Source organism: Thecamonas trahens (assembly GCF_000142905.1).
Source record: "Thecamonas trahens ATCC 50062 unplaced genomic scaffold supercont1.18, whole genome shotgun sequence".
Classification (NCBI taxonomy): domain Eukaryota; order Apusomonadida; family Apusomonadidae; genus Thecamonas; species Thecamonas trahens.
The window spans coordinates 386,186-413,974 of NW_013657662.1; the positions used below are offsets into that span (position 1 = coordinate 386,186).

At 63.7% G+C, this 27,789-nt stretch overlaps 11 protein-coding genes and 4 non-coding genes across 15 annotated transcripts; 9 read left to right on the forward strand and 6 right to left on the reverse strand.

The window, feature by feature from the left end:
- Window positions 1-235: 235 nt before the first annotated feature.
- AMSG_04502 (phosphoenolpyruvate carboxylase) lies at window positions 236-3,263 on the reverse strand (the record flags this gene model as incomplete). The annotated part of the gene is made up of 1 exon (XM_013903385.1): window positions 236-3,263. One exon carries the CDS (start codon window positions 3,261-3,263, stop codon window positions 333-335), a length of 2,931 nt encoding a protein of 976 aa, XP_013758839.1. The 3' UTR covers window positions 236-332.
- A 224-nt stretch (window positions 3,264-3,487) lies between these two features.
- On the reverse strand, window positions 3,488-4,506 carry AMSG_04503 (uncharacterized protein). The gene has a single exon (XM_013903386.1). It carries the CDS (start codon window positions 4,481-4,483, stop codon window positions 3,515-3,517), a length of 969 nt encoding a protein of 322 aa, XP_013758840.1. The 5' UTR covers window positions 4,484-4,506; the 3' UTR covers window positions 3,488-3,514.
- Window positions 4,507-4,785: 279 nt separating this feature from the next.
- On the forward strand, window positions 4,786-5,763 carry AMSG_04504 (uncharacterized protein; the record flags this gene model as incomplete). The annotated part of the gene is made up of 2 exons (XM_013903387.1): window positions 4,786-4,807; window positions 4,901-5,763. The coding sequence occupies 2 exons, from the start codon at window positions 4,786-4,788 to the stop codon at window positions 5,761-5,763; spliced, it is 885 nt and encodes a 294-aa protein (XP_013758841.1).
- A 262-nt stretch (window positions 5,764-6,025) lies between these two features.
- AMSG_04505 (uncharacterized protein) lies at window positions 6,026-9,582 on the forward strand (the record flags this gene model as incomplete). The annotated part of the gene is made up of 3 exons (XM_013903388.1): window positions 6,026-6,806; window positions 7,188-9,477; window positions 9,528-9,582. 3 exons carry the CDS (start codon window positions 6,026-6,028, stop codon window positions 9,580-9,582), a joined length of 3,126 nt encoding a protein of 1,041 aa, XP_013758842.1.
- Window positions 9,583-9,815: 233 nt separating this feature from the next.
- On the forward strand, window positions 9,816-11,190 carry AMSG_04506 (uncharacterized protein). Its single transcript, XM_013903389.1, has 2 exons — window positions 9,816-9,982; window positions 10,080-11,190. Exons 1-2 carry the CDS (start codon window positions 9,844-9,846, stop codon window positions 10,919-10,921), a joined length of 981 nt encoding a protein of 326 aa, XP_013758843.1. The 5' UTR covers window positions 9,816-9,843; the 3' UTR covers window positions 10,922-11,190.
- Window positions 10,890-11,372, reverse strand: AMSG_04507 (UPF0556 protein; the record flags this gene model as incomplete). Its single annotated transcript, XM_013903390.1, has 1 exon — window positions 10,890-11,372. The coding sequence occupies one exon, from the start codon at window positions 11,370-11,372 to the stop codon at window positions 10,890-10,892; it is 483 nt and encodes a 160-aa protein (XP_013758844.1).
- A 324-nt stretch (window positions 11,373-11,696) lies between these two features.
- AMSG_04508 (uncharacterized protein) lies at window positions 11,697-15,686 on the forward strand (the record flags this gene model as incomplete). Its single annotated transcript, XM_013903391.1, has 1 exon — window positions 11,697-15,686. One exon carries the CDS (start codon window positions 11,697-11,699, stop codon window positions 15,684-15,686), a length of 3,990 nt encoding a protein of 1,329 aa, XP_013758845.1.
- Window positions 15,687-15,750: 64 nt separating this feature from the next.
- AMSG_04509 (uncharacterized protein) lies at window positions 15,751-17,540 on the reverse strand (the record flags this gene model as incomplete). The annotated part of the gene is made up of 2 exons (XM_013903392.1): window positions 15,751-17,469; window positions 17,520-17,540. 2 exons carry the CDS (start codon window positions 17,538-17,540, stop codon window positions 15,751-15,753), a joined length of 1,740 nt encoding a protein of 579 aa, XP_013758846.1.
- Window positions 17,541-18,134: 594 nt separating this feature from the next.
- On the forward strand, window positions 18,135-19,679 carry AMSG_04510 (uncharacterized protein; the record flags this gene model as incomplete). The annotated part of the gene is made up of 2 exons (XM_013903393.1): window positions 18,135-19,454; window positions 19,668-19,679. 2 exons carry the CDS (start codon window positions 18,135-18,137, stop codon window positions 19,677-19,679), a joined length of 1,332 nt encoding a protein of 443 aa, XP_013758847.1.
- Window positions 19,680-21,406: 1,727 nt separating this feature from the next.
- On the reverse strand, window positions 21,407-22,940 carry AMSG_04511 (uncharacterized protein; the record flags this gene model as incomplete). Its single annotated transcript, XM_013903394.1, has 2 exons — window positions 21,407-22,669; window positions 22,872-22,940. The coding sequence occupies 2 exons, from the start codon at window positions 22,938-22,940 to the stop codon at window positions 21,407-21,409; spliced, it is 1,332 nt and encodes a 443-aa protein (XP_013758848.1).
- Window positions 22,941-23,236: 296 nt separating this feature from the next.
- Window positions 23,237-23,319, forward strand: AMSG_20015. The gene has a single exon. It is a non-coding gene; the product is annotated as a tRNA-Ser (tRNA).
- Window positions 23,320-23,429: 110 nt separating this feature from the next.
- AMSG_20016 lies at window positions 23,430-23,513 on the forward strand. Its single transcript has one exon. It is a non-coding gene; the product is annotated as a tRNA-Ser (tRNA).
- A 110-nt stretch (window positions 23,514-23,623) lies between these two features.
- Window positions 23,624-23,707, forward strand: AMSG_20017. Its single transcript has one exon. It is a non-coding gene; the product is annotated as a tRNA-Ser (tRNA).
- A 110-nt stretch (window positions 23,708-23,817) lies between these two features.
- AMSG_20018 lies at window positions 23,818-23,901 on the forward strand. The gene has a single exon. It is a non-coding gene; the product is annotated as a tRNA-Ser (tRNA).
- Window positions 23,902-24,020: 119 nt separating this feature from the next.
- AMSG_04512 (TKL/LISK/LISK-DD1 protein kinase) lies at window positions 24,021-26,738 on the reverse strand (the record flags this gene model as incomplete). The annotated part of the gene is made up of 2 exons (XM_013903395.1): window positions 24,021-24,146; window positions 24,183-26,738. 2 exons carry the CDS (start codon window positions 26,736-26,738, stop codon window positions 24,021-24,023), a joined length of 2,682 nt encoding a protein of 893 aa, XP_013758849.1.
- Window positions 26,739-27,789: the final 1,051 nt, after the last annotated feature.

Below are 27,789 nucleotides of genomic sequence, written 5' to 3' on the forward strand. Positions count from 1 at the left end.
TTTAAAGTTGTAAAGACATATTATTTTAGTTTTGCATTTATATAAGTATATAGTTAGAATTGGGAGTTGTTTTTATCGGCCAATCTTGTTCCTCGCACTTCACAACCCTTTCAGCCCCCCTTCTCGCGTGTGCAGCACGGCAGCATCTTACTCCTCACAATGTCTGAGCATCCTCTGCAGGTAAACTGGTCATGTGGTTGGATAGGACAGCATCATCGTAGATGAGGAGCTAGCGTCGATAAACCTTTTTTATCGGGCATGGCGCCAACGGCGAGGTGCACAACATCTGGGAGTCGCAGTATCAGTACAAGCTAGTAGACGGCTACAAGTCATCACCCGGTCGTGCGAAGACCAGAGGCAATGGCGTTGACAGTTGAGAGCAGCGGCGGCAAGACGGCGTCGGCACTGACAGAGTCGCCTGACGCCACGAGACCGCGCCAGTGCTTGAGGAGCGCGATCTGCTCGGCATGCAGCTCGCGAAGGCCGCGGTCCCGAAGCTGGACAGTGTGGTGCATGCGCGGCCGACGGAGCGCAAGCGGAACATCGTCGTACAGAACCTGCAGCACGCTGTCGGTCCGCACAAACTCGTTGTGAATGAGAGAGCCAATGGCGTCGCGCGCGGCGTCCGACGAGACCAGCGAGCCGTAGTCGCGGACGATCGGAAGCGAGACCGAGGCAAGCGAGGCCTCGATGTTGCCGATGACGTACTGGAGGAAGGGCCAGTCACGTACAGCAGCACGAAACCGTTCAAAGTTGTGCGGCTCGGCTTCGGCAAGCTCGTGGAGAACCGTGCCGACACCGTACCACGACGGGAGATAGACTCGCGATTGGGTCCACGCAAAGGTCCACGGGATAGCGCGCAGGTCGGCAAGCGTGCGCTGGCCGGTCCGCCGCGATGGGCGCGACCCAAACACGCCGTGCTCAAGCGCGTCAATGGGCGTGCCTTCGGAAAAGTACGTCATGAATTGTGGGTGTGAGATGAGCTCGGCGTACGCCCAATGTGCCCGCTTGGCGAGGTCCTCGACGACCGGCGCCAGCTCGTGCTCGGTACTGGCCGCGCTCGCGCCGCGGGCGGCGACGCCAGTCACGCCCGCGGTGAGCAGCTCGAGGTTGTACGTTGCCGTCCCAACGTTCGAGTACTTGGCGGCAATCGACTCGCCTTGCTCAGTGACGCGGATGGCGGCGGCTTCGGGGCCGCCCACCGGGAGCGCGTCGAGGAACCGGTGTGTTGGTCCGGCGCCGCGTGAGACGGTTCCACCGCGGCCATGGAAGAAGACAACGTCGACACCAGCATCTGCGCACACCTGCGAGAGCTTGCGTTGCGCTACGTGGAGATGCCATTGCGACGACAGAATGCCGCCGTCCTTGCACGAGTCCGAGTACCCTACCATGACCTGGCATCGTGGCCGGTCGTAGCCGTGAATTGCTTGCTGCAGCGCAAGCGAGCGCTGTGTCACCGGATGGGCAAGAAACGCGCTCATGATCTCCGGCGACCGCTCCAAATCGCCGACGGTCTCAAAGAGCGGAACCACTGGAACTATGCATGCGTTGCCCGGCTCGGTCTTCAGCTCGCCGAGCGAGCCCGAGCCCGAGCCAAAGTGTTCGGCGAGCGTTGCTGGCGGGCCGACAAGGCCGGACTCCTTGCCGAGAACGTAAACGGCGAGCAAGTCCGAGAGCGAGCGAGTCATCGAGACGATGAACGAGCCAATACCTGCGATGCCGTGGATAGATGCGTGGCGCGCAACAACACGGTGCGCATCCAGAACAGTCTTGGCTTGCGGCGCGAGGGCGGCGTGGGGATGGGCGAGCGGGCGCAGCGAGTCCAGCTCGCGATTAAGCACCTCCACCCGACTGGCCTCGTCCCACTCGCCCGCGCTCGGTGGGAGAGAGACACCGCCGACAGAAAGAAGTGACCAAAGCGCATGCTCGTGCATTGTCGAGTTCTCACGGACGTCGAGGGCTGCAAGATGAAAGCCAAAGACTTGGACAGCACGCTCTATTGGTGCCACGTGTGTATCGGCAATCTTGCCCGCACCGACCGCGTCGAGCGAGGCGCCCAGTATCTGCAAGTCGGCCAGCAGTTCCGCCGGCGACGTGTAGTGGAGACCCGATGCGAGAGCCTCGGCAGACGTTGGCAGCCGCAGCAGCATGTATCCAATCATCTCTCGCCACGGCTCGCCCGGATTGCGCTCGGTCGGCCAAGCCCCGGCGGGCAGGCTCTTGCGCAGCGGCGCAAGGTTCTCGTTTGCCTCGGCCAGTGCATTGAGCAGCATCGATGGCGGTGGCGCCCGACGGGCAGAGAGCGACAGCTTGGCGACTAGCTTTTCCAGTTCGGCGCGGTGGACGTCGAGTGCGCCCTGGCGCAGCTCAAGCAGCGTCTCGGCGGTCACGCTGGCTGTCACACCGGGATGCCCGTCGCGGTCGCCGCCGACCCACGAGCCAAACGAAATGCGCGGAAGGCTGCCGGGTGACCGCACGAGGGCGCCGTCAAAACCGGCGTCCTCAAATGCAGTCCGCAGCCGGGCGTCGAGCTGCGGAAGGACGGCCGGAAACTTGTGCCGGAGGTAAGCCTGGACGGCGCGGCGCTCAGAGGTGACGTCCAGTTTCTTCAGCCGCAGATCGCCAGTCCGCCACAGGATGGCGAGCGCAGCCTGGATGTCGCTAGTGATTTGGTCCTGCTCCCACTTTGTCCACACTGTCGACTCACGCTTGAAGAGTAGGAGGTATAGCTCGCGCAGCTGCTCGACCATTGTCTGGCGCTTGGCTTCAGTCGGATGCGCGGTGAGGACCGGCTCGACGTGTACCGAGGCAAGGAGCTCCGCTGCCTGAGCCGAGTTGAGCCCGCGATCGCCCAGTCGAGCAAAGACCGAGCCAAAGAGCCCGTTCTCCGCCGCCAGACCGTGCGCACCCTCGCGATGGCGCCGGCCCTGCGCCGCGGCGTTCTCCTCCACCATGTTGAGGAGCTGAAACGAGAGCGAGAGCGCCTGAACGAGCTTGCGCCGTTGGCCGATGTCCAAGGCGGCTGAGGCCGGCGCAGCGCTATCGGCTGCGCCATTGACCCACGGCAGACGCGCCGCTACCTCGCCGTACCCGTCGGCCTTGAGGACCTCGGCAAGACGTGAGACCATGAATGTCACATCGGCCTCGACCTTGTTCTGGTCAGCCTGCCGCCGGGCTGCGGCCTCTTCCACAGGCGTGTCCGTCGCCGCCGCCGTCGCTGCTGCTGCCGCCACGGCGGAGCCCTGCCTGGCGTGGACCGCCATTCCCACAGCCTGGCACCGCGCAAGCACCCGTACCGCATGCGTCCGTACAGCCTGGCCTGCTGCACTTGCCACACGAATCATTTCTTGAGTTCCTGGGGTTGCCCGCGGGAGTCGAGTGACGTGTGTGCTTGTATGTTATGCATTCGTGTGTGCTCGTGTGTGTCCGCGTGGGCATGCTGTGGCGTGCCGCATCATTCCACACACATCTCGAACACTCGCCCGCACAGTTTGGCCACATACATTGTCATTGGCTATGGATCAAAGGCAGCGAGAATCAGCGCCGTGGCGATAGCGGCGGCGAGAAGAACCCGGAACGAGGTCGGGAAGCGCGACGACGACGGCGGCGCCACATGGACCATGTCTGGGAGCAGATGTGTGATGGCCATGGCGGAGAGGACGCCTGCGGCGGTGGTGAGGACCGAGCCCTGGAACACAGTGTTGCGCACAAGTCGTGCCGGGAGCAGAATGCCGAGCAAGACCCCGATGGCGTTGGACAAAGCCGACACGCCGACGAGAAGCACGTCGGCAGTCGTCACCTTGGAGTGCGCCATTGCTAGCGGGAGGGTGGTTGAAAAGCCGACAACCCCCGTGTGCGCCGCAATCGCGCCCGCCAGCAGCAGTGCTGGCGCAAGCGCCCGCAGCGCAAGCACATACAGCGAAACGCCTGCTGGAATGGCGTGGAGGCACACTCCGACGGTTCCGGCGTAGAGCGTCGCCCGAGGCGATCGCTTCCGCTGTGGCACACTCTCAGTCTTTGGCTCGTCCGCCCTTCCGTTCTCAAGATCAAGGGTGTTGATCGTCGGGCTGAAGCGCAGCGGTGAAGCCTCACCGACAAGCGGCGCGGACACCGGGCCTGCAGCTGCCGCTGCCGCGGTTGCCGCAGGGCATTTTGAGTGGTCGTGACCAATGTGACCGATGAGGTCGGCGACCATCATGATGAGCGCGCCGACCACCAGTAGCCCGCCACCGAGAAGTGCGGCCCACCGTGGCGAGTCGTCGCCGTCTGTCAGCAGTTCCAGACCCTCCGGCCACATGTGTGCGAGCGAGAGGGTAAGCATGGCCCCAGCGGCAGCGGCATTGGCCAGCGCCAGCCGACCAGCGCCAGCACCACGCCCAGCCTTAGTACGGACCATCCACGGCGCAGCGGCTCCGCCAGCATACAGCAGGCCGGTCGCCAGCGCCAGGCCAACCGCAGTTGCTTCTTCTTGTGCAAACTTCATCGCCCCCCTCCCCTTCCTCCTGTGGACTCGAGTGTGGTCGGCTCCGTGAGTGTGACTTGAGTTGGCAGTCCGATGCTTCTCTTTCGCAACACTCCGCCACATCACCACCGCTGCTCCGCCACATGCTGGCTTGCGGTCGGCGACCGCTGCTCCACCACCCTGTCAACTAAATCCAGCCCCCCCCCCCTCCCCCTTTGTTGCATTTGCTTTGATTCGACCAACTTGCTCACCCCGGGGCACCACGCTCCTCCTGCCCACAGCCCACAGCCCTTGCCAAGACCAAACACGCCACTCTACCCCCCATGCCCGTGGTTCGGGTCAAGGGTACGCCTACCTTTGCCCTCTCCTTCCCTTCCTTTCCTTTCCCTTCCCTCCTCCCTCCCCTCACCCGCCTGCTCCATCCTCACGCCCACGCAGTCTTTGCGCTCTCCGAGCTGCGCGCCAAGCTCGCTGCGCCCGCGCTTCGCCTGACCTATGGCGGCGCCACGGTAGCCGCAGATGCCGCCGGCCCTGCAGATGATGACGCAGACTCGTGCATGCTGGTGTGGAACCAGTCGTTCGAGATGAAGACCTCGTCGGGGCCATCCCCGGCGGCACCAGGCCTGGCCGGCGATGATGCCCAGCTGCTGGTGGAGCTCGTCGACGACGGTAGCGTTGTCGGTGTCGCGGCGGTCGATGTGGAGTATCTGCGCGCAAGCCACGCCGCGCTGCCACGCATCGAGCGGCGTCACAAGTACCCGCAAAAGTCCTACAAGCTCGTTCTCCTCCAGCCCGCGTCGCTGCCGTCCGGCGCGCCTGTTGCCGTCCGCGAGTCCTCGATCGCGCCGTCTGGCGCCCGCCCCGTCGCCCGCCTCAAGCTCGCACTGCAGATCTTGCTCAAGCCGTCGCGATCGTCGGCCGCCACTGTTGGCGGCTCGTCATCGGGCGCAGGCGCTTCGCTCTCGCCGCCGCCGTCGCCGAGCTCGCGCGGCCAGCATCCGCGGTCGCCGCCGCCATCGCGCTCGCCATCGTACGCTGATCTGGAGCTCGCTCTCTCCAAAGCCCACGTCCGCAATGCGCTGTTAGAAGCTCAGAACAACACACTCACTGAGCGGATCCGCAGCCTCGAGGCCGAGCTCGCCGCCGCGCAAGCCACCTCAGGCGCACCCACCGGCCCCGACCGTCCGCCGCTTGCTGCGCTTACAGCCACTTCCACCACCAACAATACTGCAGCATCGGTCAGCAAGCTCCAGCATGCGCTCGACGACCTCGAGGGTCGAGTCCACGGCCTTCTCGCGTGAGTGAATGATGGCAGCCGTGCGTCCATCCGTCGTTTCCGGCCCGTCCGCCGTTTCCGGGCGGACGTTGTGGACAGTGTTGCGGAGGGTTTCCGTTTTTTTTCCTGCACGCATTCATCAGCCACAGAACAGCAGACAGCCCGCCGTGCAACAGGGTCCACTACCTCCCCCTCCCTCCCTCCCCCCCCCCCCCCCCCCCGGAGCCTTATTGTAGCATTCCATAATGTCTCGTGGGTCCGGTCGCAGAGCCTACAGTTGCTCCGCCATGGCTGTTGCTCCGGTTGTGGTTGTGCTGATGAGCCTTCTTTTCATTGTCCTCACTGTGCACCATGCTGCAGCAGCAACAGCGGTCTCTGTCCACGGCGAACCCAACAGCAAGGACAACTATGCGCAAGAGCAGGTCTCTAATGGAGTCATACTTGCTGATCCTGACAACATGGACTTTATCTCCTCTGCCAATGAGGAGATGGCGGCCGTCAACTACCTCCTTGATGTTGCCGTGACGACGACTACCGGCCGGATCTGGGTTGACCCCGCGACGGCCTCGCTCACCTTTCACGAATTCACCTCGGGCCACAATGTCATCGTCAACGTGACGTACCTGGTAGTGCCGGACTCGATGAAGGAGCTAGAGTTTGATGCCGCCGCCTGGCAGGCCGACTACTCGCTCTCACAGGCGCCAAAGGGTACTCACTCATCGTTTATCACGTTTTCCGACACTGCCGGCAGCGAGCTGGTTGTCTCGGGCACCGACGTGGCGTCGGTCATCGAGCACGCCTGGTTCAACAATGGCTTCCATGCCAACCGTGACATGTTCATCCTCTTCTTCCGCAAGCTTGTCGGTGAGTGCCCGACTGGCTCATGTTCCGTTGACTTTTCCGGTGGCGATCCGTTCCTTGACTTTGACTACTACAATGTCTGTCCTGTTGTGGTGCTGACGGGCGGGACCGTAACGCCTGACACTACCACCGGCGGCCCCTTTAGTCCGGTCGGTAACAAGCTCTTCCTCTCGTGCGGGACCGGGCTCACGCTGTACAATGCCGATGGTGCCGATGAGGTTCTGTGCCAGTCAGACGGCACATATTTCCCTGGCACCCCGCACTGCGCACCACCGCCACCGCCACCCCCGTCGCCACCGCCACCACCATCGCCACCGCCACCACCATCGCCACCGCCACCCCCGTCGCCACCGCCACCACCATCGCCACCGCCACCCCCGTCGCCACCGCCACCCCCGTCGCCACCGCCACCCCCATCGCCACCGCCACCGCCATCGCCACCGCCACCCCCATCGCCACCGCCACCACCATCGCCACCGCCACCACCATCGCCACCGCCACCGCCATCACCACCGTCGCCACCATCGCCGCCGCCATCGCCCCCACCGCCCCCCTCCCCTCCGCCACCGAGCCCTTGCCCAGCGCCAGCTTTCCTCGACAGCTGTGGCGTGTGCTCCGGCCCTGGCACCATCCACGTCGCCGATTCGGACCGCGATGCTTGTGGGGTGTGCTTTGGCGGCAACGCCGATCTAGATGACTGCGGTGTCTGCTTTGGAGGCAACGCCGCAAAGGACGGCTGCGGGGTGTGCTACGGCAACAACGCGACGTGCGCCGGGTGTGACGGCGTTCCATACTCGGGCAAAGTGCCCGATGTGTGCGGAGTATGCGGCGGCGACGGCTCGGGCTGCTCGGGCTGCAACTTTATCCCGATTCCGCTCGGCGGCGTGTGGTTTGACGGGTGCGGCGTGTGCGGCGGGCCGGCCGGCATCTCGACCTGCACCACGCCGTGTATTGCCAACAGTACTGCGGTCTTCGACTGCTATGGAATGTGTAACGGGACGGCATACGTCGACGACTGTGGCATGTGCGTCGAGGGCACCACGCCCAACGAGCCCAATTCTTTCAAAGACTCATGTGGCGTGTGTTTTGGCGGCGAGGCCGCCCGCGACGCGTGCGGCGACTGCAACGGCGGCAATGCGCGCCGGGACGAGTGCGGCATTTGCAGCGGCGGAAACTCGCGGATGGATAGCTGCGGCGTGTGCTTTGGCGGCGAGCGAAGCAAGGACGTGTGCGGCGTTTGCGGCGGGAACGGATCAACCTGTGTCGGATGTGACTTTGTGCCCAACTCGGGGCTTTTGCTAGATGCCTGCGGTGTGTGCGGCGGTGCCAATGACTGCCAGCAGCGGGTTGTTCACGAAGCAGCATCCGTCTCCATGCTTGTCATTGGCGGCGCCTCACTCTGCTTCCTTCTCTTTGTTCTTGTTGTCACCATCACAGGCCTTGCCGTCCGGCGCCGTCGGTCGCGCCGCATCGGCCACATCGAGTCGAAGCGCACGTCGGCGCTTAAGAGTGCACCGGCAGGCACGGTCGTTGTCTTTATCACTGACGTTGGCTCGTCGACTCGACTGTGGGAGGACATTCCAGAAGCGATGGAGGAGGCGATGGACGTACACGATGCCATTATTCAGCAAGTCCTCACCACTCACGGCGCTTACATTGTGCGAACCGAAGGAGACTCGTTTGTCGCGGTCTTCTCGGCGGCAAGTGCCAGCTCAGCCGTGATAGCGGCCTTGGAAATCCAGAACGAACTGACGGTGGCGGCGTGGCCGCGCGACGTCTTGTGCCACCCTGAGTGCCACACCCAAGTCATGCCGGGTCAGGATGTTGGTGTCTATGCTCTGCGCCACATCTGGCGCGGGCTTCGCGTCCGCATCGGCCTCCATGCCTGCTGCCCGCATCGCTCGTTTGACGGGCGCTCGCACCGCGTTGCGTACTCTGGCGCCGCCATGTCGCATGCTGACACGGTTGCGTCTGCCGGCACCCCGGGTCAGATTGTGTGCTCAGCCGAGACGCTGCCGCTGCTGCCAAGCCCGATGCCGTCGGGTGCAGCGGCGGCCCCGATCGGGCGCGTGGCTGAGAACAACGGGACCGCGCTCTTTGACATGTTCTGCCTCTCGGCGCCGGACAATCCGACGGCATGGCGGGCCTGTCCACCTCTTCCAGCTCTCGGTTCTTGCGCGCTTCCACACACCAAGTCCATCCTGCTCACGCCGGGCGACTCGGTCGCCAACTCGATCTCGCAGGCCTCGCTCTCGACTGGCGCCGACACCGAGAATGACACCTGCGGTATGTCCGGGACAAGCTTCGTCGTTGAGCCCGACTCGGCGCTGGCATCAGTGGCTGTCTCACGCTCGCCCTCGCCATCGTGCGAAAGCAGGCTGCAGTTGCATCAGCACGCCATGGCCTCGAACGCAAGCTCTTGCGAGGTGTCTGAAAGCGGCGCGCCGCAGTTGAGGACCAAAGTCACATCGCGGCGCAAGAAGAAGCGCAATCGCATCGTGCGTGAAAGCCAACCGCCGAGTTTGCACTGCATCCAGCGCAACTTTCATGTATCAATATCCAACTCGAAGTCGACCGACTCACTTGCGCCACCCAGGTTGGAGCAACTAGCGATGCGGCAGACCATCTCGCACTCGGGCGACCTGCCTGTGCTGCGCACAGAGGTCAATGACCGGATCCGCGAGTCGCTTCGAAACGCCCAACGCAAGGACAACCACAAGGCCCGGCGTAGCCGGCGCGTCGTCCGCACCAAGCGCGCTTTGACCCGGTTTAGATCAGTTGACGCCATGTCGTCGCCCAATGGTCTCTTCAACGGCGCCGAGGCAGACCGCCGTCGCAGGATCGGTCGTAACTCGCTCTCGGTTATTTCCACCTCGGCGTTGAACCGATCTCAATTGTCATCACAGCGGCACTTGAACCCTGCAGGAGACGCTGGACTCGACTGTCTGCAGCATCCGCCGCAGCGCTCTCGTCCCACGGCTGATGGCGTCGTCGAGCGTGGTGCGCCTGTCCACAAACCGCTCCCTTTCAGCGCGATGCGATCGTCGCCGCATCTCTCACCCTTACCCGAGAGTAGTAATAATAGCAAGCACTAGCTACAGTTGGCATGATGCTGACTATGGTTGGCCTTCTATGGTCACGCCATGCTTCAACCCCGCCCCCCCCCCCCCCCCCCCCCCCCTTCTCGCGCGCTGGCTGGTGGCTGGTGCGACCACACCACTCCACGCCCAGCCACACGCCCACCATGGTGCTCCTCCACGTCCGCAACGACGTCGAGACGCAGTTTATTGTAGAGACGACAACATCATCGTCGGTTGATGAGGCCACCCGCCTGGTCATTGAGACCCACAACGCCCGCCTCCGCCTCATGCGCCTTGCTCAGGGTAAGTGGCGCCTTGCCTGCGCGCGCCTTCACGAAGGCCTCCTCCCCTCCCCCTCTCCCTCCTCTCCTCACCTCCCCACCCTCTCTCGCGTATGCAGCGGTGGATGACCTGGCGGCGTCGGGCCCTGTCGACGTCGACGCCGAGGCGGCGGCGAGTAGCAGCAAGGGCAAGGACGAGACCGACTCTGACGACGGCGAGGCGGGCGAGACCGACGAGGCCGACGCGGCGGCGGCGGGAGCGGTCCCGCGGGTCGGCGTCCCGCCGCCCGAGGACATGGCTGAGCTGCTGCGGCGGGCAGCGGCGGATGTGCGCGACGCCATCGCTCCGGGCCTGGCCGAACGGCGGCAAGTGATGCGGATGGAGGCGCTGGCCGAAGCCGAGGAGCGGGTCAAGGGTTGTGTGGTCCTCGCCTACGGCGACGCCGGCGGCCTGCCGGAAACCGATCCGGTCCGGCTCATTCTCGACGGCAACGAGGTGCTTGACGGGACGCCGATGGCGCGGATGGTGTTTGACCCGGCCGAGGCTGTGCTGTGGTGGGCCAAGAAGCAGATGACGCGCGGGACCGACGCCGTGCTCTCGGACTTTATCGGACGAACGAGAAGACCAAGCTGGTGGTCAAGGTTCGCAAGAACAGCTCGCAGGGCGCGCCACCGCGCGACCCACCCATCTCCGAGGAGGAGCGCAAGAACATGCTTGCGTACTGGTACAAGCGCCAGGAGGAGGAAAAGGCCATGGCCGAAGATGACGAGGACTCGTATCTTGCTTCCGAGTGGGCCAACCCGCGTGCGCTCAAGGCTAAGTTTACCGGCGTCAACATCTCGCTGTGACCGTCTCGGCTCATATGGCGCGCTCTTGACCGCGCGAGTGCACGTGCCTCGCTGTGAGGCTGCGCGGGCCGTCCACCTCATCATTCCAGCCGCGAGAGCGCAACTCGGGTGACGAGGCCGTCAAAGGCCGGACCCTTCTCGAGGGCGCCGGCGGCGTCGAGCACGTAGGCCTCTCCCTCGAGGAGCATGCCCGAGTTATCCCACAACTCGGCGTGCGAAGCCGCGACAACGTTGCCGTCGTCGTCGACCATGCGCGCCGCAAACGAGTTGAAGAACAGATACGACGCCGTGTCTGGCCGGGCAAAGGTGCACGTCACGCTTGGCTGACCGTCGGAGCCCGGCTCGCCGACCTCGGCCACCGCCAGCCAGTCCTCGTTCGTCCCGCCCACCGCCGCGTACTCGAACACGCACGCCAGCCCCGTCCCACCGCCGACCTCCACTGCCACAAACTCCAGCCGCCCATTAGGCTTGACATTGAACGGCTGCTCGGCCGTCACCGTCCCACCCATCGCCGTCTCGGCCACCACCGCCAGCACCGCCAGCCACACCGCCGCCCACACCATCACCACTGCCGCCGAGCTACCCACCCCAAACACAGTCCTGCCACTGCCACCCATGTTCGTAGATGATATAGACTACCGGTTAACAACAGGCGCGAGGAGTGTCCAGTGTTCAGTGTCTAGTACCCCGACCACTTGGCCCCTCAACCTCCAACCTCTGAGCTCAGGTGACTGACCCCTCCCCCCCCCTCCCCCCCCCCCCCCCTCCTCGTCACTCGACCACCGCCTGAAAAACTGTTCCACGTCTGCTGCAAGCCAACTCCCCCTCCCCCCCTACCCCCCCCCTACCCCACCCACCCCACCCCACTCCCTTACCCACCTCCAACCATGGCTGCGGCGGCCCTGGCCAGCAAGGCTGCGTCCACCGTGCCGCACTTTCGGTGGCTTGGCTCGGACCACCTTTCCAAGAAGGAGCGTGAGCGCATGGCGCAGCTGTCCTCGCTGTGGCAGACTACCTTCTCCGACACAATCCCCGTCCCGCCGCTCTTTACTTCCGACGACGGCTTTGAGGTGCTGGACAACGTGTCGGCGTACGAAATGGTCGAAGGTGTGTCGGATGGCCAGCTGCGCAACGAGTTCCTCCGCGACCACGTCGTGCCGCTCATTGACAAGCTCTCCGAGTATCAGCGCAACAACACCGGCCATCGCCTCCGCGGCGCCTCGCGCAACTCACCGCGCATCCTTTTCTGCCAGTCCATGAAGGAGTGGCTCATCTCGCTGACGCGCAAGTCGCGCCGCGACATGGATCAGGCCTTCCGCGACCAGGTCGCCGGCATGCTCACCTTTGTCGAGTCTGTCTACCGCCTCGAGGTCTTCCCGGATCCCACCATCAAGGATAAGCCGCGCATCGAGGTCATCCTCGTCGGCGTCCTCATGCGCGGCCTCCGCCGCGACATCCTCCCGCTCATCGACGAGATGCTTGCCCACCGCTCGACCCTCTCCGAGGTCGAGAACCTCACCGCCGAAGCTGCCCAGGTCATGGTCCAGGGCATCACCTTTTGCTGCCATGTCTTCCGTACCACGCCCAACGTTGCCGACCGCTGCACCATCGAAAACTTCCGTCATCCGCTCACCCCCAACGTCAAGCGCATGGTCTACTCGGCCTCGGGCCTCGTCCTCCGCGAGCTCTTCCGCCAGCCTACCGTCTCGCTCGCGTGGAACATGACCGATGTCGACAACCCGGGCGCCGGCGAGGAGGGCTCTTCAATCACCGACCTCATCGCCGACGCAGACTTCAACACCTATCTGTTTGTCGACGAAGACGGCAACGCCGTCATTCCAGACTCGCTCTTGCCCACCTCCAACGACACCGTCGCCGGCTCAGGCCTGCCCGACGCCAAGGCCAAGGACCTCTCGGTCCCCATTCGCTACTTTCATCAGACAAAGTTCCGCACCTTTGACCGTACCACCTCGTCGGCCGTTGCCGAGGCCGAGGACATCGACGAGTTCTGGCGTCACGACGATGGTGCCGGCGACGCCGACTGGATCGATGCCCTCGAGGACTCGGACTCGGCCGCAGGCTCCGACTCGGACGCGCCTGGCGCCTCGCGTGCTCACGACTCGCTTGACTCGGACGATGAGAGCAACTATGCCGTCGGCTCGGACGGCATCCGCTACAAGATGTCGCAAAAGGAAAAGGCCAAGGCCGAAAAGGCCTCCGCCAAGGCAAAGGCCAAGGCTGACAAGGCCCGCGCCAAGGCCGACAAGGCCGCCGCCAAGGCCGCCGCCAAGGAGGCCAAGGCCCGCGCCAAGGCCTCCGCCAAGGTTAAGAAGCTCAAAGGCAAGGCTAAGCGCAAGTACATCAACGAGCTCCGCATCGAGGACGAGAAGCGCAAGGCAAAGGTTGCAAAGGAAGAGGCCAAGGTGACCAAGCTGGAGGAAAAGTCCAAGGCTGCAGAGGTTGCTGCGCTCAAGAAGCAGCTCGACAAGCGCGACAAGGCCGTTGAGACGGTCCGCGGTAAGCGGACCGGCATCTGCGAGCTCTTCCTCATGCCCAAGAACGAGCTCGCCCTCAACGCCTTTATCAAGCTCCACGGCCTTCTCCATCAGCTCTCCGCCATGGTCGTCCTCCTCTCGCAGACTCGCCAGCTCTTCAAGCTTGGCGGCGAGCTGCTCGTGTTTGGCCCGGCCAAGCAACAGTTCCTCTTTCTCCTCGAGTCGCTCACCTCGGTCTCGACCTCGATCAAGGAGACCATGCGCGTCATCGATGTGACGGCCTCGCGCGAGCTCCTTCTCATTGTCTCGACCCGCTCACTTCGCGGCAAGTACCGCTCGTGGCGAAACAACTACGCCATTGCCGTCTCGGCCTACCACGACGTCCGCAAGGCGTTCTCTGTCATGCATGGCCTCATCAACTCGATCATTCGTCAGGCCGCCGTGCCCTTCAAGGAGCGCCTCATCGAGGCCCGTCGCGAGACCAACCAGTTCATTGCAGACGTCAAGTCGTTCTGCTCCCGCCTCGACACTCGCCTCCTCGACTTTGACCGCTCATCTAACACCGTTCGTCCGCGTGGCCTCCTTACCTCGATTCCGTCGTATGGCATCTCGCCCGAGGACTCGGTGCAGGCCCTCATGTCAGCTATCGATCCGGTCGTTTTGCCCTCGTTTGAGGATGCCTCGCCCACCGACGCTGTCCATACCCTCGACTTTGCCGGCAAGATGTACTCGGACCGCGAAGTCTCGCTCATCTCCTCGCTCATCAACGCCAAGTCGGCGTCCATGCAGTCCATCTACCTTCAGGGCAACGCCTTTACCGCCCATGGTAGCACGCCGCTCATCCATGCTCTCGTTCGCTGTCCGGCCATCCGCCACCTCGACATCTCCAAGTTCCGCCTCGCAGCCGACGGACCCGGCCGTCTCGCCTCGTGGATCTACGAGTCCAAGTCCCTCCACCGTCTCATTCTCCGCGACGTCAACTTGGACGCCAACGCCACATCGGCCCTCATCTCGGTCCTCGGCGACCTTGCTCACCTCAAGCACCTCGACCTCTCCGGCAACCAGATCTCACCGGGCGCCATGTCGCTTCTCATCCGCTTCATCGACGACGACACGTTCCAGCTCGAAACCCTCGGCCTCGCCCGGACCACCTACCGCTCCGACTACTACGGTTTTGACTCGGAGGTTGTCGACGGCACCCCTGTCGTCGGCCTCTCCCAGCACAACGAGCCCGACGACGACGACTACGACTCGTACGATTCGGACTCGGACGTGTCCTCTTCAAGCTCGTCATCGTCGGGCACGTCATCGTCGAGCTCGTCCTCATCGTCGTCGGGCTCGTCGTCGTCGGGCTCGTCGTCGTCGGGCTCGTCGTCGTCGTCGTCGTCGTCAAGCTCGAGCTCGTCGGCGCCCAAGCCCAAGAAAAAGGCTGCCGCCAAGGCAACCAAGACCAAGGCCACCAAAGCTGCGGCGGCCAAGTCGGTTGTGGTCCAGAGCACAGGCGCTAGCCGTCTGCCAGCCGCCGCCCTCGCCGCCGCACCGCGGGGCCAAGTCCGCGGGCTCGCGGGCTCGTCGTCGTCGCGGCAGACTGCGCTCGCCACGCTCTCGCCCGAGTGGCTTTCGGTGTGGACGAGCTTTGCGCAGATGATGGAGCGGAACATCTCACTGCGGACGCTCATTCTCGACGACAACCTTATTCCGGAGCGCGGGCTCACCGACCTTTTCACCGCGCTCACCGGCGGCAAGGCAGGCATGCGGCTGACCGGCCTCTCGCTCGAGTCGCTGGAGATTGGGCGGCCCAACTCGCCGCTGGTCACCAAGCTCGGCTCGGTCCTGCGCCAGTCGACTTCAATCACTGCCCTCAACCTGGCGGCCAACAGCATCACCGACGACGCCTTCCGCATCCTCGCCATGGCCATCTCCGACAACTCGGGCTCCAACTTGGCGTACCTCTCGCTTAACGACAACGTGCTCTCGGACGCAGGCATGACCTATCTTGCCACCGCCATCACTAACTCGCGCTTTATCTCCATCTCGCTGGAGGACAACCCCATCGGCGACGCAGGCATCAAAGCCCTTGCGCCAGCCGTCGCCGAAAAGTCGTCTATGCGCTACCTGCATCTCGGCAACAACGGCTTGTCCCGCAAGGGTCACAAGGCCGTCGAGAAGCTCTTCTCCTCGCACCCCACCCTTTCTCGCGACATGGTCTTCAACACCGATGCAAGTCCCGGCACCACCGCCGTCGCCAAGCGCTCGCGGACCGCCGATCTCGCTGCAGGCGACTCGCGCCGCGGCTCCGAAGTCGTCGCCATCGACGAGACCGGCATGGCGCACTCGTCGAACATGCAGCCCGAAGCCGGCCATAACTGCGTCTTGCAGTAAAAAGAAAGCTTCTCAATCAGGCGCCACGCAATGGTTATGTTCATTATGCGCTGGCTGCAGCTCCTCACGTCTGGAAGAACGCCAGCGGTTCAAACGCATGGTCCGACCGCGGAAACTCGTCATCGCCGTCTGCTTCAAGTCGGACCGAGGCGGTGACGACATTGTGGCTCGGCGCTGAGCGCAGAAGCTTGTCAAATAGCGAGTTGCACGACGGAACAAGGATGTGACCAGCCGGCTTGAGTGATGCGAGCATGTCGTGGACCTTGACCGTAAAGACAAAGGTGAAGCGGAGCGGACGCGCGATCGGAACCACCCGCAGGTCGAGAACCAGTACCAGCGTCCGGCGGTCGCCCTTGCCCGACGGCGTTCCACCGAGGAGCTTTGAATCAAGTCCTGGCGGCCAGTACAACAGGATGCGAAGATTGTTCATCCGCACCCGGTCGGCCAGCGACGTCGCAGAAACCACGACTGGCACCATCCGCTTGGCATCAAACGACGCAGTCTCTGTATCGTAGGTGGCAATGTATGCGCCCAGAACCGACGACGCTGACAGCCGCGCCACAAGGAGCCGCGCCGGTGTCGACGACTGCTGGATAGAAATAAGGACTCGGATGAACCGCTGCGCCTCCTGTCGCAGGGCGTAGACCGGGAGCCCGGCGGCGGTCTGGACCGATGCGCGCCGGGCCCGAGCGCTCATGGCCGCTGCCGCCAGTTTTGCCCGCGGCGACCGCGGAGCCTGAAGCATCGGCTCAGCCAGTGAGCCTTTGCGGACCAGCTTGCGGACCTTGCGCGCTGAGTCGACCTTGCAAGGCACACGTCGGATGGCGCCCTTGCCCGGGCTCGGACGCTCGCATAGATCAAACCGCGCCGCGAGGAGCAGGTGCACAAAGGTTGAGCCGAGGCCTTCGCTCGGATACACCCGTAGCAGCGTGATCGGCTGCGGGTACTTGGGCCGTGCGTACTTGCGGAGGCTAGCTGTCGGGTACGTGTGGTTGATCGGGAACCAGCCGCGCGAAGCCGGGCGGGCCAGCAGATGCCCGTAGCCCCAACCGTCAGCGCGGCTCTTGGTCATCACCACCGTTGCCCCAAAGACTGTCAGTGAGAGATCGTCGAGATGTCGTGAGACAAACAGCGATGTGACCGTCCGCTTCCGTCCCGGTCCCGGAGGGATCTCAACCTCGCCCCGCGCTTTGCGCTTCACCGGCGCCGGCACCCGCATCGCACGAAGCACGTAATGCTCCATGTCAAAGAACATCTTGGTGACAAGCGAGCCACGCCGTGCCGACTCGGGCACCGCCGCCACCGCCAAGTCTAGCTCCTCCGGCAGAGTCATCGGCAGGCTCATGGGCTCGACAAAATGGTCCTGTTGGCTTGCTCCGCTCTCTGGCGTCGCCGCCTCCCACGACGAAACCGCCGAGCTTGGCGTATGCAGCCCATCCGTTGCCTCATTGCTGGAGTCTGAATCCGAGTCCGAGTCCGAATCAAGCGCAATGACTTCGTTCTTGGCAATCATCGGCGACGACGGGCCAGCCGTGCCCGCGTCGGCACTTGAGCCTGTCGAGTGTGAGCTTGAGCTCGAGCTCGAGCTTGAGTTGGAGTCCGAGCTCGAGTCCGAGCTTGAGCCCGAGCTTGAGCCCGAGCTTGAGCTTGAGCCCGAGCTCGAGTCCGAGCTTGAGCTCGAGCCAGGGCTTGTGACCGAGCCCGTGCCTGAGTTTGGCTGCAGCAGACGGGCCGACTCAGTGCCGGATCCAAGGCCAGAAGCTCCAGCCACCGCTTCGCTGCTCTTCACCGCCGAGCCATCCGCAACCGCCCCGCCTCCTCCAACTGGCCCACCTGCACCAGTCGCATCGCCATCCCCATCCCTAGCCCCATCCCCAGCCCCAGCCGCAGCGCTACCTGTCCTTGCCGCACCTGCCGCCAGCCCGTCACCGCCAGCCCGGCCACCGCCACCGCCACCGACAGTCTGCTCTTGCACCTTGGACGCCAGCACGCTCGTTGCGACTTGAGCCTCTTGCCGAGTCGAGCCTTGTGCGCGCGTGTGTGAGTGTGTGGCAGCTGGGGAGAGGAGGGCAAGCCACCAGGGCTGGCAGGGGAAGGCGTGCATGGCCCTCGCGTGACTGTCAGGACTGTGTCCATGCGGGACGGCCCCAGGCCGGCGATCAATGCCTTGATCAAGGCGGCGATCAAGCCCGCCCGTGATCGCGAGAGCTGTCCGAGTCAACGGCCGCCTCAACCTCAACCCCCAACCACACCACTCCTCCCCATCCTGCCCCACCGCACCACACCGTACCCCCCTTCCCCACGGCGCACGAGCCATCCACCATGCTGGAGTCAGGGAGACTAGCGTCCCGGAGGTCGGTGACGTTCAAGCCTCCGCTGTCGTCCTTGCCGTCGGCAAGCTCGCTGGTGCCGACCGGCTCGGCAGTCTCGCTCGCCCGCAGCGCGTCCATGGCCATGAGCGATGATGCTGACGACGGTGAAGCCCACCTGCCAGCCCCGGCTCTGCAAGCGCTGGAGAAGACGGCAGTGGAGCGGTCAGTTGACGATATTGCCGCCATTCTCGCCATCTGCGAGTCGTTGCCGGCGGTGAGCAAGTATCCTCGCCACACCCGCCGTGAGCTCGCCCGTCGCATGGTACTCGTCCGCTACGCCGCTGGAGAGGTCGTCTTCTACGAGGGCGATGAGCCCGACGGATATCGCATCATCCTAGCCGGATCGGTCTACGGCATGAAGCAGTCGGCCGATGCTGCAGCCGCTGCAGCCGCCGCAGGTGTCGTCGCCCTGGCTGACGGGCCGGTCGAGGGCATCTCTATCGAGCCATCGGCTCCGTCGGCCGCCGACCCGCCTGCAGACAAAGGCGGAGTGCCGGCGCCGCGGCTCAAGCGCGGACGCGCTATGGAGACCTTTTCGCAGATCATCTTTACGCTCCGCGCCGGTGACGGCTTTGGTGAGGGAGCCATGCAAAAGGTGTCGTCGTGGGACGATGACTCCTTGCCCGGTACTTCTGGTGTGGAGGAGCACAAGCGCAAGTTCGGCGTCCGCGGCGCAACCATCAAGTGTGCCGAGCCGACAGATATCTTGCTCGTCTCGCTCAACGATTACGTTCAGATCCTCGAGCTGGCCATGCAGCGGGATCTCGAGGAGCGAGTCGAGTTCCTCTCACAGCGCCCGCTGTTCTACGGCTGGTCGTCGAGCCGCATGAATCAGCTGGCAAAGTGCATGACCATCGAGAAGTTTCTTCCCAACAAGCCCATCATCCTGCAGGGCTCCGAGGGCAAGTTTCTTTGGATGATCCGCGCCGGCTCGGTTAAGATCGTCCGCGAGCTCAAGGTCGGCATCTCGCGCAAGACTAGCGAGCCGGTCCGCAAGTTCCTCCACATTGCCACGTTGGGCGTCGGCGAGTTCTTTGGTGAACTCGCCATCATCCACAACGCCCCTCACTCGGCCTCGGTCCTCGCAGCCTCCAAGTGCGTCGTCTACAAGCTACCCAAGCCCGAGTTTACCAAGTTCATCGTCGACAAGGCCCTCGAAATTGTCCAGCTCACCTCGGCCAACTACCCATCCGACGCTGAGCTCCTCGCTGCCTACCGCGAGCAGCTCACCTGGGAGCGCTACAAGTCCCGCGTCGTCGAGCGTGTCCTCTCCAGGAAGCGCACACGCCGCGAGTTGCAATCGTACTCCAACCCCACCCTCCGTGGCTTCCGCTCGCCGCCATCGCTCCCCTCGCGCGGCTCGCCTACTCGTCCGCCGTCGCAACTGCACAACGCCGTCGACATCCGCGCTGCAAGCCCGTCATCCTCTACTCTCCCCGGCCGCCGCCTCCGGGCCTCGTCACCACCTTCCCGTCGACAGCCCTCCACCAAGCCAGCAAGATCCACCACATGGAAGTAAAGACAGAATCTCCCCGTTCTGGTCGGCAGTTTATGTTTCCCGCCGCCATCGCTCACCATTCGCGTGCAGGTGGCTTGCCATCGATTATAGACGCTCAGGTGAGTGTGGGCGCCGCCGCCAAGCGCGACTCGTCAGCCACAGCTCTCGTCCCCCCCCCCCATCCCCCCCCCTCCCCATCACCCTCCCAGCCCCTCCACACCACGTTGCATACCCCATACGCATCAGATACGACCTGTGTGCATGAGCCGCAATCAGTTGCCGTCGTGGGAGGCTGGGCAAGGCGGCCGGCAGAGCGAGCGGCGTGGGCGGCGAGTCGGGCGGAGGAACTCGGTGTTCTCGGAACACTCGACCGACTCGTGGCCATCCGAGCCGCACAGGTCGTCATCATCGTCATCATCTGCACACGGCTCGGTCCCTGGTGAAGACGCACCCAATCCGACCGGAACCACCCATCGGGCGCTTCTGGATGTGCCCACAGACTCGTCCGATGATCTTGCCCCACGCTCGGCGAGCGTGTCGTCCAGCTCGTCGGCTGCTTCCCGAAGCAGATCGCGGCGGAGAGGCAGGCATCGCTCGTCGCGCTCTCATGAGCGGTCGCGGCGGGTTGGTGATCGTGGGAGATCGTCGCGATCATCACGTCGGCGTGAGGCTAGGCGGGAGGCGAGGGCTCGGCAGTCGCAGCGACGCGAGAGGAGGCGGCGCGAGCGGGCGGAGGTCAGGCCTACTGCCAGACGGCGCGAGCCAGACATGGACATGGCCACCGCACTGGCCATTGTGCGTGCACGAGAGGGCCCTCCAGCTCAGCAATTCATGCCGTCGATTGACTTTCTCCGCCGCATGCAGGGCGACCGAATCGGCGTCTTTGTCGCCAAGTTTCACGTCTGGCTGGCGAGCCTGGTGTGCTCGTGGTCGACGCTAGGCATCATCGAGTTTGTAGAGAACGGCGGGAACTACTTTGGGTCGCTGAGTAACGCCATCACCACCGTCATTTTTGTGATTGTCGCGCTCGGGTATGTCGTTTACGGCGGGTGGGCAGCGCGGCGGCGGTATGTGGGGCATCTTGCAACCTGGCTCGTGATCAACGTTATCATGACTGTGGTGGTAGGCATCATGGTAGCGGGCGTCATCTTTGTTATGTTTGCTTTTATCAAGTTCTCTGTTTCGAGCTTGGTCCGATCTGTGGTCGGAGCGTGGATTATGATCTCGACGGTGACGACGATGCTGTTGGTGGTCCGGATCCGGAACATGGCGCTCGCCCACCTGCGGCTGGCGAACCATGTCCGGCGGCATGGCGAGAACGCGGTCATGGATCCGGGCTTGGAGGCGTTGGAGCCGCCGGAGCAGCCGCTCCCGATCGAGGCGGTCGAGCTTGCGCCGTCGGACGATTCGAACCTGGCAAACTCGGACTCGGAGAACAACGAGTGCGTCATCTGCCTTGACGCCAAGCGCAGCACTATGTTCCGCGACTGCTCACACAAGGTCTGCTGCATGGAGTGCGCGTCCAAAATCCGAACCTGTCCCATCTGCCGCGCGCCGATCGCCACCATTGTTCACTACCAGCGCCCCGAGGGCCAGCAGCGCGCCAAAGCAGCAGCCAACTCGGACCTGGACCACCAGCGGTCGTCTGGCCTCGCATCACCGAGCCCACAGCCGGCCAGTCTTGGAACAGGCACCGGCACCGGCTCCGCCGATGGTGTGACAGCGTTTGCGCCTGCGCCGCCGGATGCGTTTCCAGACTCGACGCTGTCGTCGTCGGGCTCGCTCGGCGGCGGCGGGCCGCAAAGAGCGGTGCGGGATCCGAGCTCGTCAGAATACTCATACTCGTCACTCTAGGCGTCAGGCGCGGCAGCGGACTCGGCGGCCTTGACAGCGTCATCGGTGGCAAGGGCGATCTTGGCCATGGTGGCGGTGAGCATGGCGTTCTGGCCGAGATGAGCGGCGAGTTCCATGGCGGCGCGCCAGGCGGTCGGATCGTCGTCCTCCAGCGCGGCAGCCTTGGAGGTAAGGATGACGCCACGGATCTCGTCGAGGTCAGCGTCACCAAGGACTTCGAGCGCGGTGTCCCAGTGGGCCTTGGCGGCCTCGGCATCGCGGGAGACGAGGTAGGTGGCGCTCCCGAGGTGGTTGTACACAAGCGGGTGGAGCGGGTACTTTTCGCACGCCTCCTGGGCCATGGCGGCGTAGGCGGCGGCGGCCTCGGCACTGTCCTCAGCGTTGTCCTCGAGCTCGTCAAGCTCCTGCAGCGCCTCGTAAATACCGTCAGTCATGGTTCCGTCGGCGACGCAACTGGCGAGCCAGGCCAGCGCCTGGGCCGAGTGCCAGCCCGGAGCCAGCTCCTGGGCGCGTTCAAAGGCAGCCTTGGCTCCGGTATAGTCGTGCTGAACGAGGCAAAGCCGGCCGGTGTGGTAGTGGGGATCCGGGTTGTGGACGTCGATCTTGGCGGCGAGCTCGATGAGCCCAGCGGCGTCGTCGTACTCGCCCTCGGCCATGGTCTCGTGGAAGCCCTGCATAAAAATCTCTGCTGCAGGAAGAGCAGGGCGGTTGCGCTGGTACTTGAAGCCAATGCGGACACCGCCGCCTCCGGCGCGAATGACTTCCAGTGCGTCGTCCACCTCAAGCTCGTCGGCTTCGTCGGGAGCGCCGCCCTGGCCAAAGACAAGGACGACGATGCGGTTCTTCGGCCAGCCAGCAGCCACAGCATCACCACGGGCCCTAGCCGCCACCGCCGACTCGGGCGCACCGATGTCGTCGAGGACATCGCCCATGGCCCGCGAGACATCGGCGGCCTCGTCCCACTCACCGGCGTGGAGCTTGCAGAGGAAGAGCGAGTTCATGGCATCGAGCACATCCTCCATCAGACCGGCAGCCTTGAGGGCCTCAATGGCCACATCGAGATGACGCACAGCCGAATTGATCTTCCCACCAGCAAGCAGGGCGTTGGCCAGAGCCACCCGAGCCTGCATCAGCACCCTCTCCGCGTCATCGGGTAGCGGAGCCGCCGCCACCAGAGCCTTCACCGCCTTGTCGAGCATCACCGCCGCCTTGAAGTACGACTCTTGCCGCAGCAGGCCCATGGCCTCCGAGTACATGACCTAGATCAGAGATGAGACGGGATAGGGTGAGTGTGAGGGGGCAATCGGAGGGAGAGGGAAGGGGGTGATTGGAGGGGGCAAAGGGGGGGCGGGGGCGTGGGAGAGGGGGGATGGCCCGTGCTCGACCCCCCCGGGCAGGGGGAAGGGGCAGCATGGATGTGTGCGCGGGCATGGGTATGAGTGTGCAAGAGGAGGGACGTACGAGGGCCTCGGTCACCTCCTGGGCCAACTCGTGGGTGACTGTGGTTGCGTTGTCGGATGAGGCTGCCATGGTGTCTGGGTGGGGGTGGGGTGGGGTGGGGCGGCAGTGGCAGTGGCAGTGGTCTTGGCAGAGGCGGCGGGGGTGGTCGTGGGTGCGAGGGTTGGGGGATTCGAGATCGGGGGGGGGGGGGGTGGGACACGGGGTGGAGATGATGGTTGGAGAAAGTTGATCTTAGGGGCTCTTGGTGGTTGTGCTTGTGGTGGCGGTAGGATGGGTAGGAGGAGGTGAGAGGAGCTGACGAGGGAAGGGTGCGCGCGCAAGTGACCGATGGGGATAAGGGCGGATACAGCGGGTGCACTTTCAACGACGGCATGGCGAAATGGTAGACGCGCTAGCTTAGAAAGCGTGTGTCCGAGAGGACGTGGAGGTTCGAGTCCTTCTGCCGTCGATCAGAGTGGTGCCGCCTTTGGGTGGTGCCTTCGTTTTGGCTTCGTCACAACCCTCGCGGTGGCAGCGCCGACAGCGATAAGAGGCACCGAAGGCGACAGATCTTTCAACGACGGCATGGCGAAATTGGTAAACGCGCACGTTTTGAAAGCGTGTATCAGAGATGATGTGGAGGTTCGAGTCCCTCTGCCGTCGATCAGAGCGGTGCCGCCTTTGGGTGGCGCCTTCGTTTTGGCTTCGTCACAACCCTCGCGGTGGCAGCGCCGACAGCGATAAGAGGCACCGAAGGCGACAGATCTTTCAACGACGGCATGGCGAAATTGGTAGACGCGCCTGCTTCGAAAGCACGTGTCCGAGAGGACGTGGAGGTTCGAGTCCTTCTGCCGTCGATCAGAGCGGTGCCGCCTTTGGGTGGCGCCTTCGTTTTGGCTTCGTCACAACCCTCGCGGTGGCAGCGCCGACAGCGATAAGAGGCACCGAAGGCGACAGATCTTTCAACGACGGCATGGCGAAATTGGTAGACGCGCCTGCTTCGAAAGCACGTGTCCGAGAGGACGTGGAGGTTCGAGTCCTTCTGCCGTCGATCAGAGCGGTGCCGCCTTCGGGTGGTGCCTTCGTTTTGGCTTCGTCACAACCCTCGCCCGCAAAAGGCGACCAGATGGCAAGGAAAGACGCCGTGTTCACAACAACTTGGGCTCAGGATCACATGTTGAGCGACTCAAAGAGCGCAAGCATGTCCTTCACGGACCGCTTGCGCACCGTCGACTCGGCGGCGGCAACAGCAGCCTCGTCACGTCGCTCGGCAAGCGTCCGCGGCTTGAGAGGAGGCTGGGGACGCCGGGAAGGAGAATCTTCTCCGGGTACTTCGCTTGCTTGGTCCAAATTCGACGCAGCTGGAGGTGACGATGATGACGATGATGATGATGATGACGATGGAGATGATGACGACGACGACGACGACGACGATGACGATGACGATGCCGCAGTCGATGGCGTGGCCGATCGTGCCAATGAAGTGGGCGAGGTCGGATGAGACCGATCTGCTGGGCGGAACACGTCGTTGATGTTAGGACGCGGTGGACGCGGCGGGCGGGTCGGTGCAGCTGGGGCAGTGCGGGATGCGTTTTGTGCGGCGGCAAGCGCACGGAGCGACCGCGCCGACTCGCGCAGCGCTGCCATGGTCCGCGACTGCTGCTGCGCTGCCGCAATCGAGATTCGCCGCTGGCCGCCGATCTTGACAAACTCGGCAGACATCTCCTCCTCCACATCAACGACCGAGATGCGGCGCGAGCGGCGGCCGGGGAGCTGCGGCGAGCCCGGCCGCGACGGCGGCAGCGGCAGGACAACCGGTGGTGCAAACTCGGGATTGTCCCAGCCATCCTTGGCGGGCGCGTCGTCAAACTGGTTTTCCAGCTCAAACACCACACGCGAGAACGGAGGGCGGTCCTTAGCATAGTACGCCGCACACGCCAGCGCCAGCGCCATGAACGCCTCGGGGGTTGACTTGGGCGCAGCCGCTCGAACGTTGGCAGCATTCAGTTCGAAGCACTCCATCGGCTTCCGGCAGATCTTCGGATCCGACGGCTTGAGCCGGGTAATCAGCTCCACGAGTACAATGCCAAAGGAAAAGACATCAACCGCAAGGTCGTAGTTCTCCCCAAGCGTCAGCTCGGGCGCCATCCACTCATCTGTTCCACACATTGTCATCCGCCGCAGCTTGCGCTTCGAGTTGGGTGTCAGCTTGGCGTCGCCGGGCGTCGGCACCTCTTCCATCACCTTGGCAAAGCCAAAGTCAGCGACCTTGCAGTGGAACTCGGCGTCGACCAGCACGTTGGCCGACTTGAGATCACGGTGCATCATCGAGTTGTCGTGCAGGTACTCCATCGCAGACGCAATCTCAAACGCAAACCGCAGCCGCAGCTTCCACGACAGATCCGCCGATGTGTTCTCGATCCATGTCTCGAGGTCATTGTTCGGCACCAGTTCGGTGAGAACCCAGAGGCCAGCCGAGCCGGCCGAAGTGACGCCAACAAACCGCAGGATGTGCGGATGAACAAGCTGCTTGAGGATGGCGATCTCGCGCTTGAGGAAGGTCTTTGTCTGTTCGTCTTGCGGGAGAGCCATCTTCTTGACCGCCACAGTCTCTCCACGGTACTCGCCGCGATAGACCTTGGAGAACATGCCCTTACCCAGCTCCTCAAACAGCTCCACCTCATCCTCGCGTATGAGCCACTCGTCATTCCCGGCGTAGACATCTGTCTCGGCCTGGGCCGATGTGTCTTCGGGGGAACACGGAGCACGAGCTTCAACATCGGCATCCGACGACGGCGAGACCAGCGGCGAGTTGTTTGCAGACCGCGTGGCCGTCTCGAGTGCAGTGTGGAGCAGCGGCTTCATCGCCGACCGGCGACGCGACTTGCGGCGCGAGTTTTGGATCATGCCCACTCGCCCGAGCGGGTTGGCCGACGACGACAGCATGACCGAGACCCGCCGGCCGGACTCGAGCTGCAGAAACTCGGACGAGTTGCGCTCCTCAGCGTCGATGACTGAGATGCGCCGCGAAGCCCGCCGCAGTGCCTTGGCCTCTTCCGCTCGCAGCGGCACTACAGGCTCCAAGACTGGCGGCGTGTAGTCGGGCTCGTCCCACCGCTCGACAGCCGCGGCGTCGTCAAACTGGCCCTCTAGCTCGTACACCACACGCGAGAACTCGGGCCGGTCCTTTGGATAGTATGCCGCGCAGGCAAACGCCAGATCCATAAACATCTCTGGTGTATCGTCCGGCGACGCCAGCAGCACTCGTGACTTGTTGAGCTCAAAGCACTCCATCGGCGTCCGACAGATCTTCGGATCCGACGGCTTGAGCCGGGTGATCAGCTCCACGAGTACAATGCCGAACGAGAAGACGTCGACAGAGAGGTCGTAGTCCTCGCCTAGCGTCAACTCGGGCGCCATCCAGTCGTCTGTTCCGCACATCGTCATCCGCGCGCTGTCCCCGCCCCCAGTATCGCCTAGAACCTTGGCAAAGCCAAAGTCAGCGACCTTGCAGTGGAACTCGGCGTCGACCAGCACGTTGGCCGACTTGAGATCACGGTGCATCATCGAGTTGTCGTGCAGGTACTCCATCGCAGACGCAATCTCAAACGCAAACCGTAGCCGCAGCTTCCACGACAGATCCGCCGATGTGTTCTCGATCCATGTCTCGAGGTCATTGTTCGGCACCAGTTCGGTGAGAACCCAGAGGCCAGCCGAGCCGGCCGAAGTGACGCCAACAAACCGCAGGATGTGCGGATGAACAAGCTGCTTGAGGATGGCGATCTCGCGCTTGAGGAAGGTCTTTGTCTGTTCGTCTTGCGGGAGAGCCATCTTCTTGACCGCCACAGTCTCTCCACGGTACTCGCCACGATAGACCTTGGAGAACATGCCATGACCTACCCCCTCCCCCAACACCCCCATCCATAGCAACTTCATAAGTGTCCTGCTGTCTGCCGTGTCCCCTACCCTCCCACCGTTGCTTGGCGTGGGCATGGGCGGTGGCTCAGGTGCCACCACCCCCCCGTCGACCCCCCGCCCCCACCCCCCCCACCCCGTCCCCATGTCCATACCCAGCTCTTCAAACACATCCACCTCATCCTCTGTAATGAGCCAGGGGTCGGGCGGGACGTCCATCTCGGGCTACCAGTCTTGAACGGTGACGGTGTTGAGTCGAGTGCTACTGCCTTCTCAAACTGGTCGTCTGTCTGGCAAAGGTTGCTCACCGAACGTCTCTCGCCTGCTGCTGTCGTCGCGCGCGCCATCAGCGTCACTGGCGCGATTCTGCTCTCGGTTGCCGCCTTTGGGAAGTTACCCACTTCTTGCAGCATCTTGCAGCTTGCTCGCCTTGGTGGCCTTGCAAAGGTTGCTCACCGAACGTCTCTCGCCTGCCGCCTGTCGTCGCGCGCCATCAGCGCTACGGGCGCGATTCTGCTTTCGGTTGTCGCCTTTCTCCATGACGGCGGACAAGTGGAGGTTACCGACATACTTGTGGCATGTCACAGTTTGCCGAGGGCAAGCGATGAGGGGCACAGCGAGTTTGCGCGCGGCCTTGCCGGCGTGCGCCTTGATCGCGATCTACCAGCGGTTGGGGCGGCAGGTGCAGTGGCATGTACAGCCACGACAGAGCCAGACAACGCTCTAACCAGGCATAGCTGCAATAACGGGGCCAATCACGAGCCACTTGCGTAGATCATGACAAAGGCGATAAAGGTGAGGATGGCGGAGACGATGACGACACCGATGACAGCCGGGAAGGCCAAAGCGTAATAGACATCGGGAAAGAATGATCTCAGGGTATGATCTGGATCCACAAAGGGGAGCAAGAACAACCAAACTGCATAGTATACCATCCCTGCACCCATCACCGCCAGCATGGTACTCCCCACAGCCTGATTGTTCACCTAATCTCCTTCCCCCCCGGGAGGCTCGATACGGGGAC

What these genes read in the sequence shown, in the direction of transcription:
- AMSG_04503 (XM_013903386.1), bottom strand. Translation starts at nt 4,483, where the DNA reads ATGAAGTTTGCACAAGAAGAAGCAACTGCGGTTGGCCTGGCGCTGGCG.
- AMSG_04506 (XM_013903389.1), top strand. Translation starts at nt 9,844, where the DNA reads ATGGTGCTCCTCCACGTCCGCAACGACGTCGAGACGCAGTTTATTGTA. An exon ending in CCTCATGCGCCTTGCTCAGG is followed by an intron (nt 9,983 to 10,079) that starts GTAAGTGGCGCC and finishes TCGCGTATGCAG; the next exon opens with CGGTGGATGACCTGGCGGCG.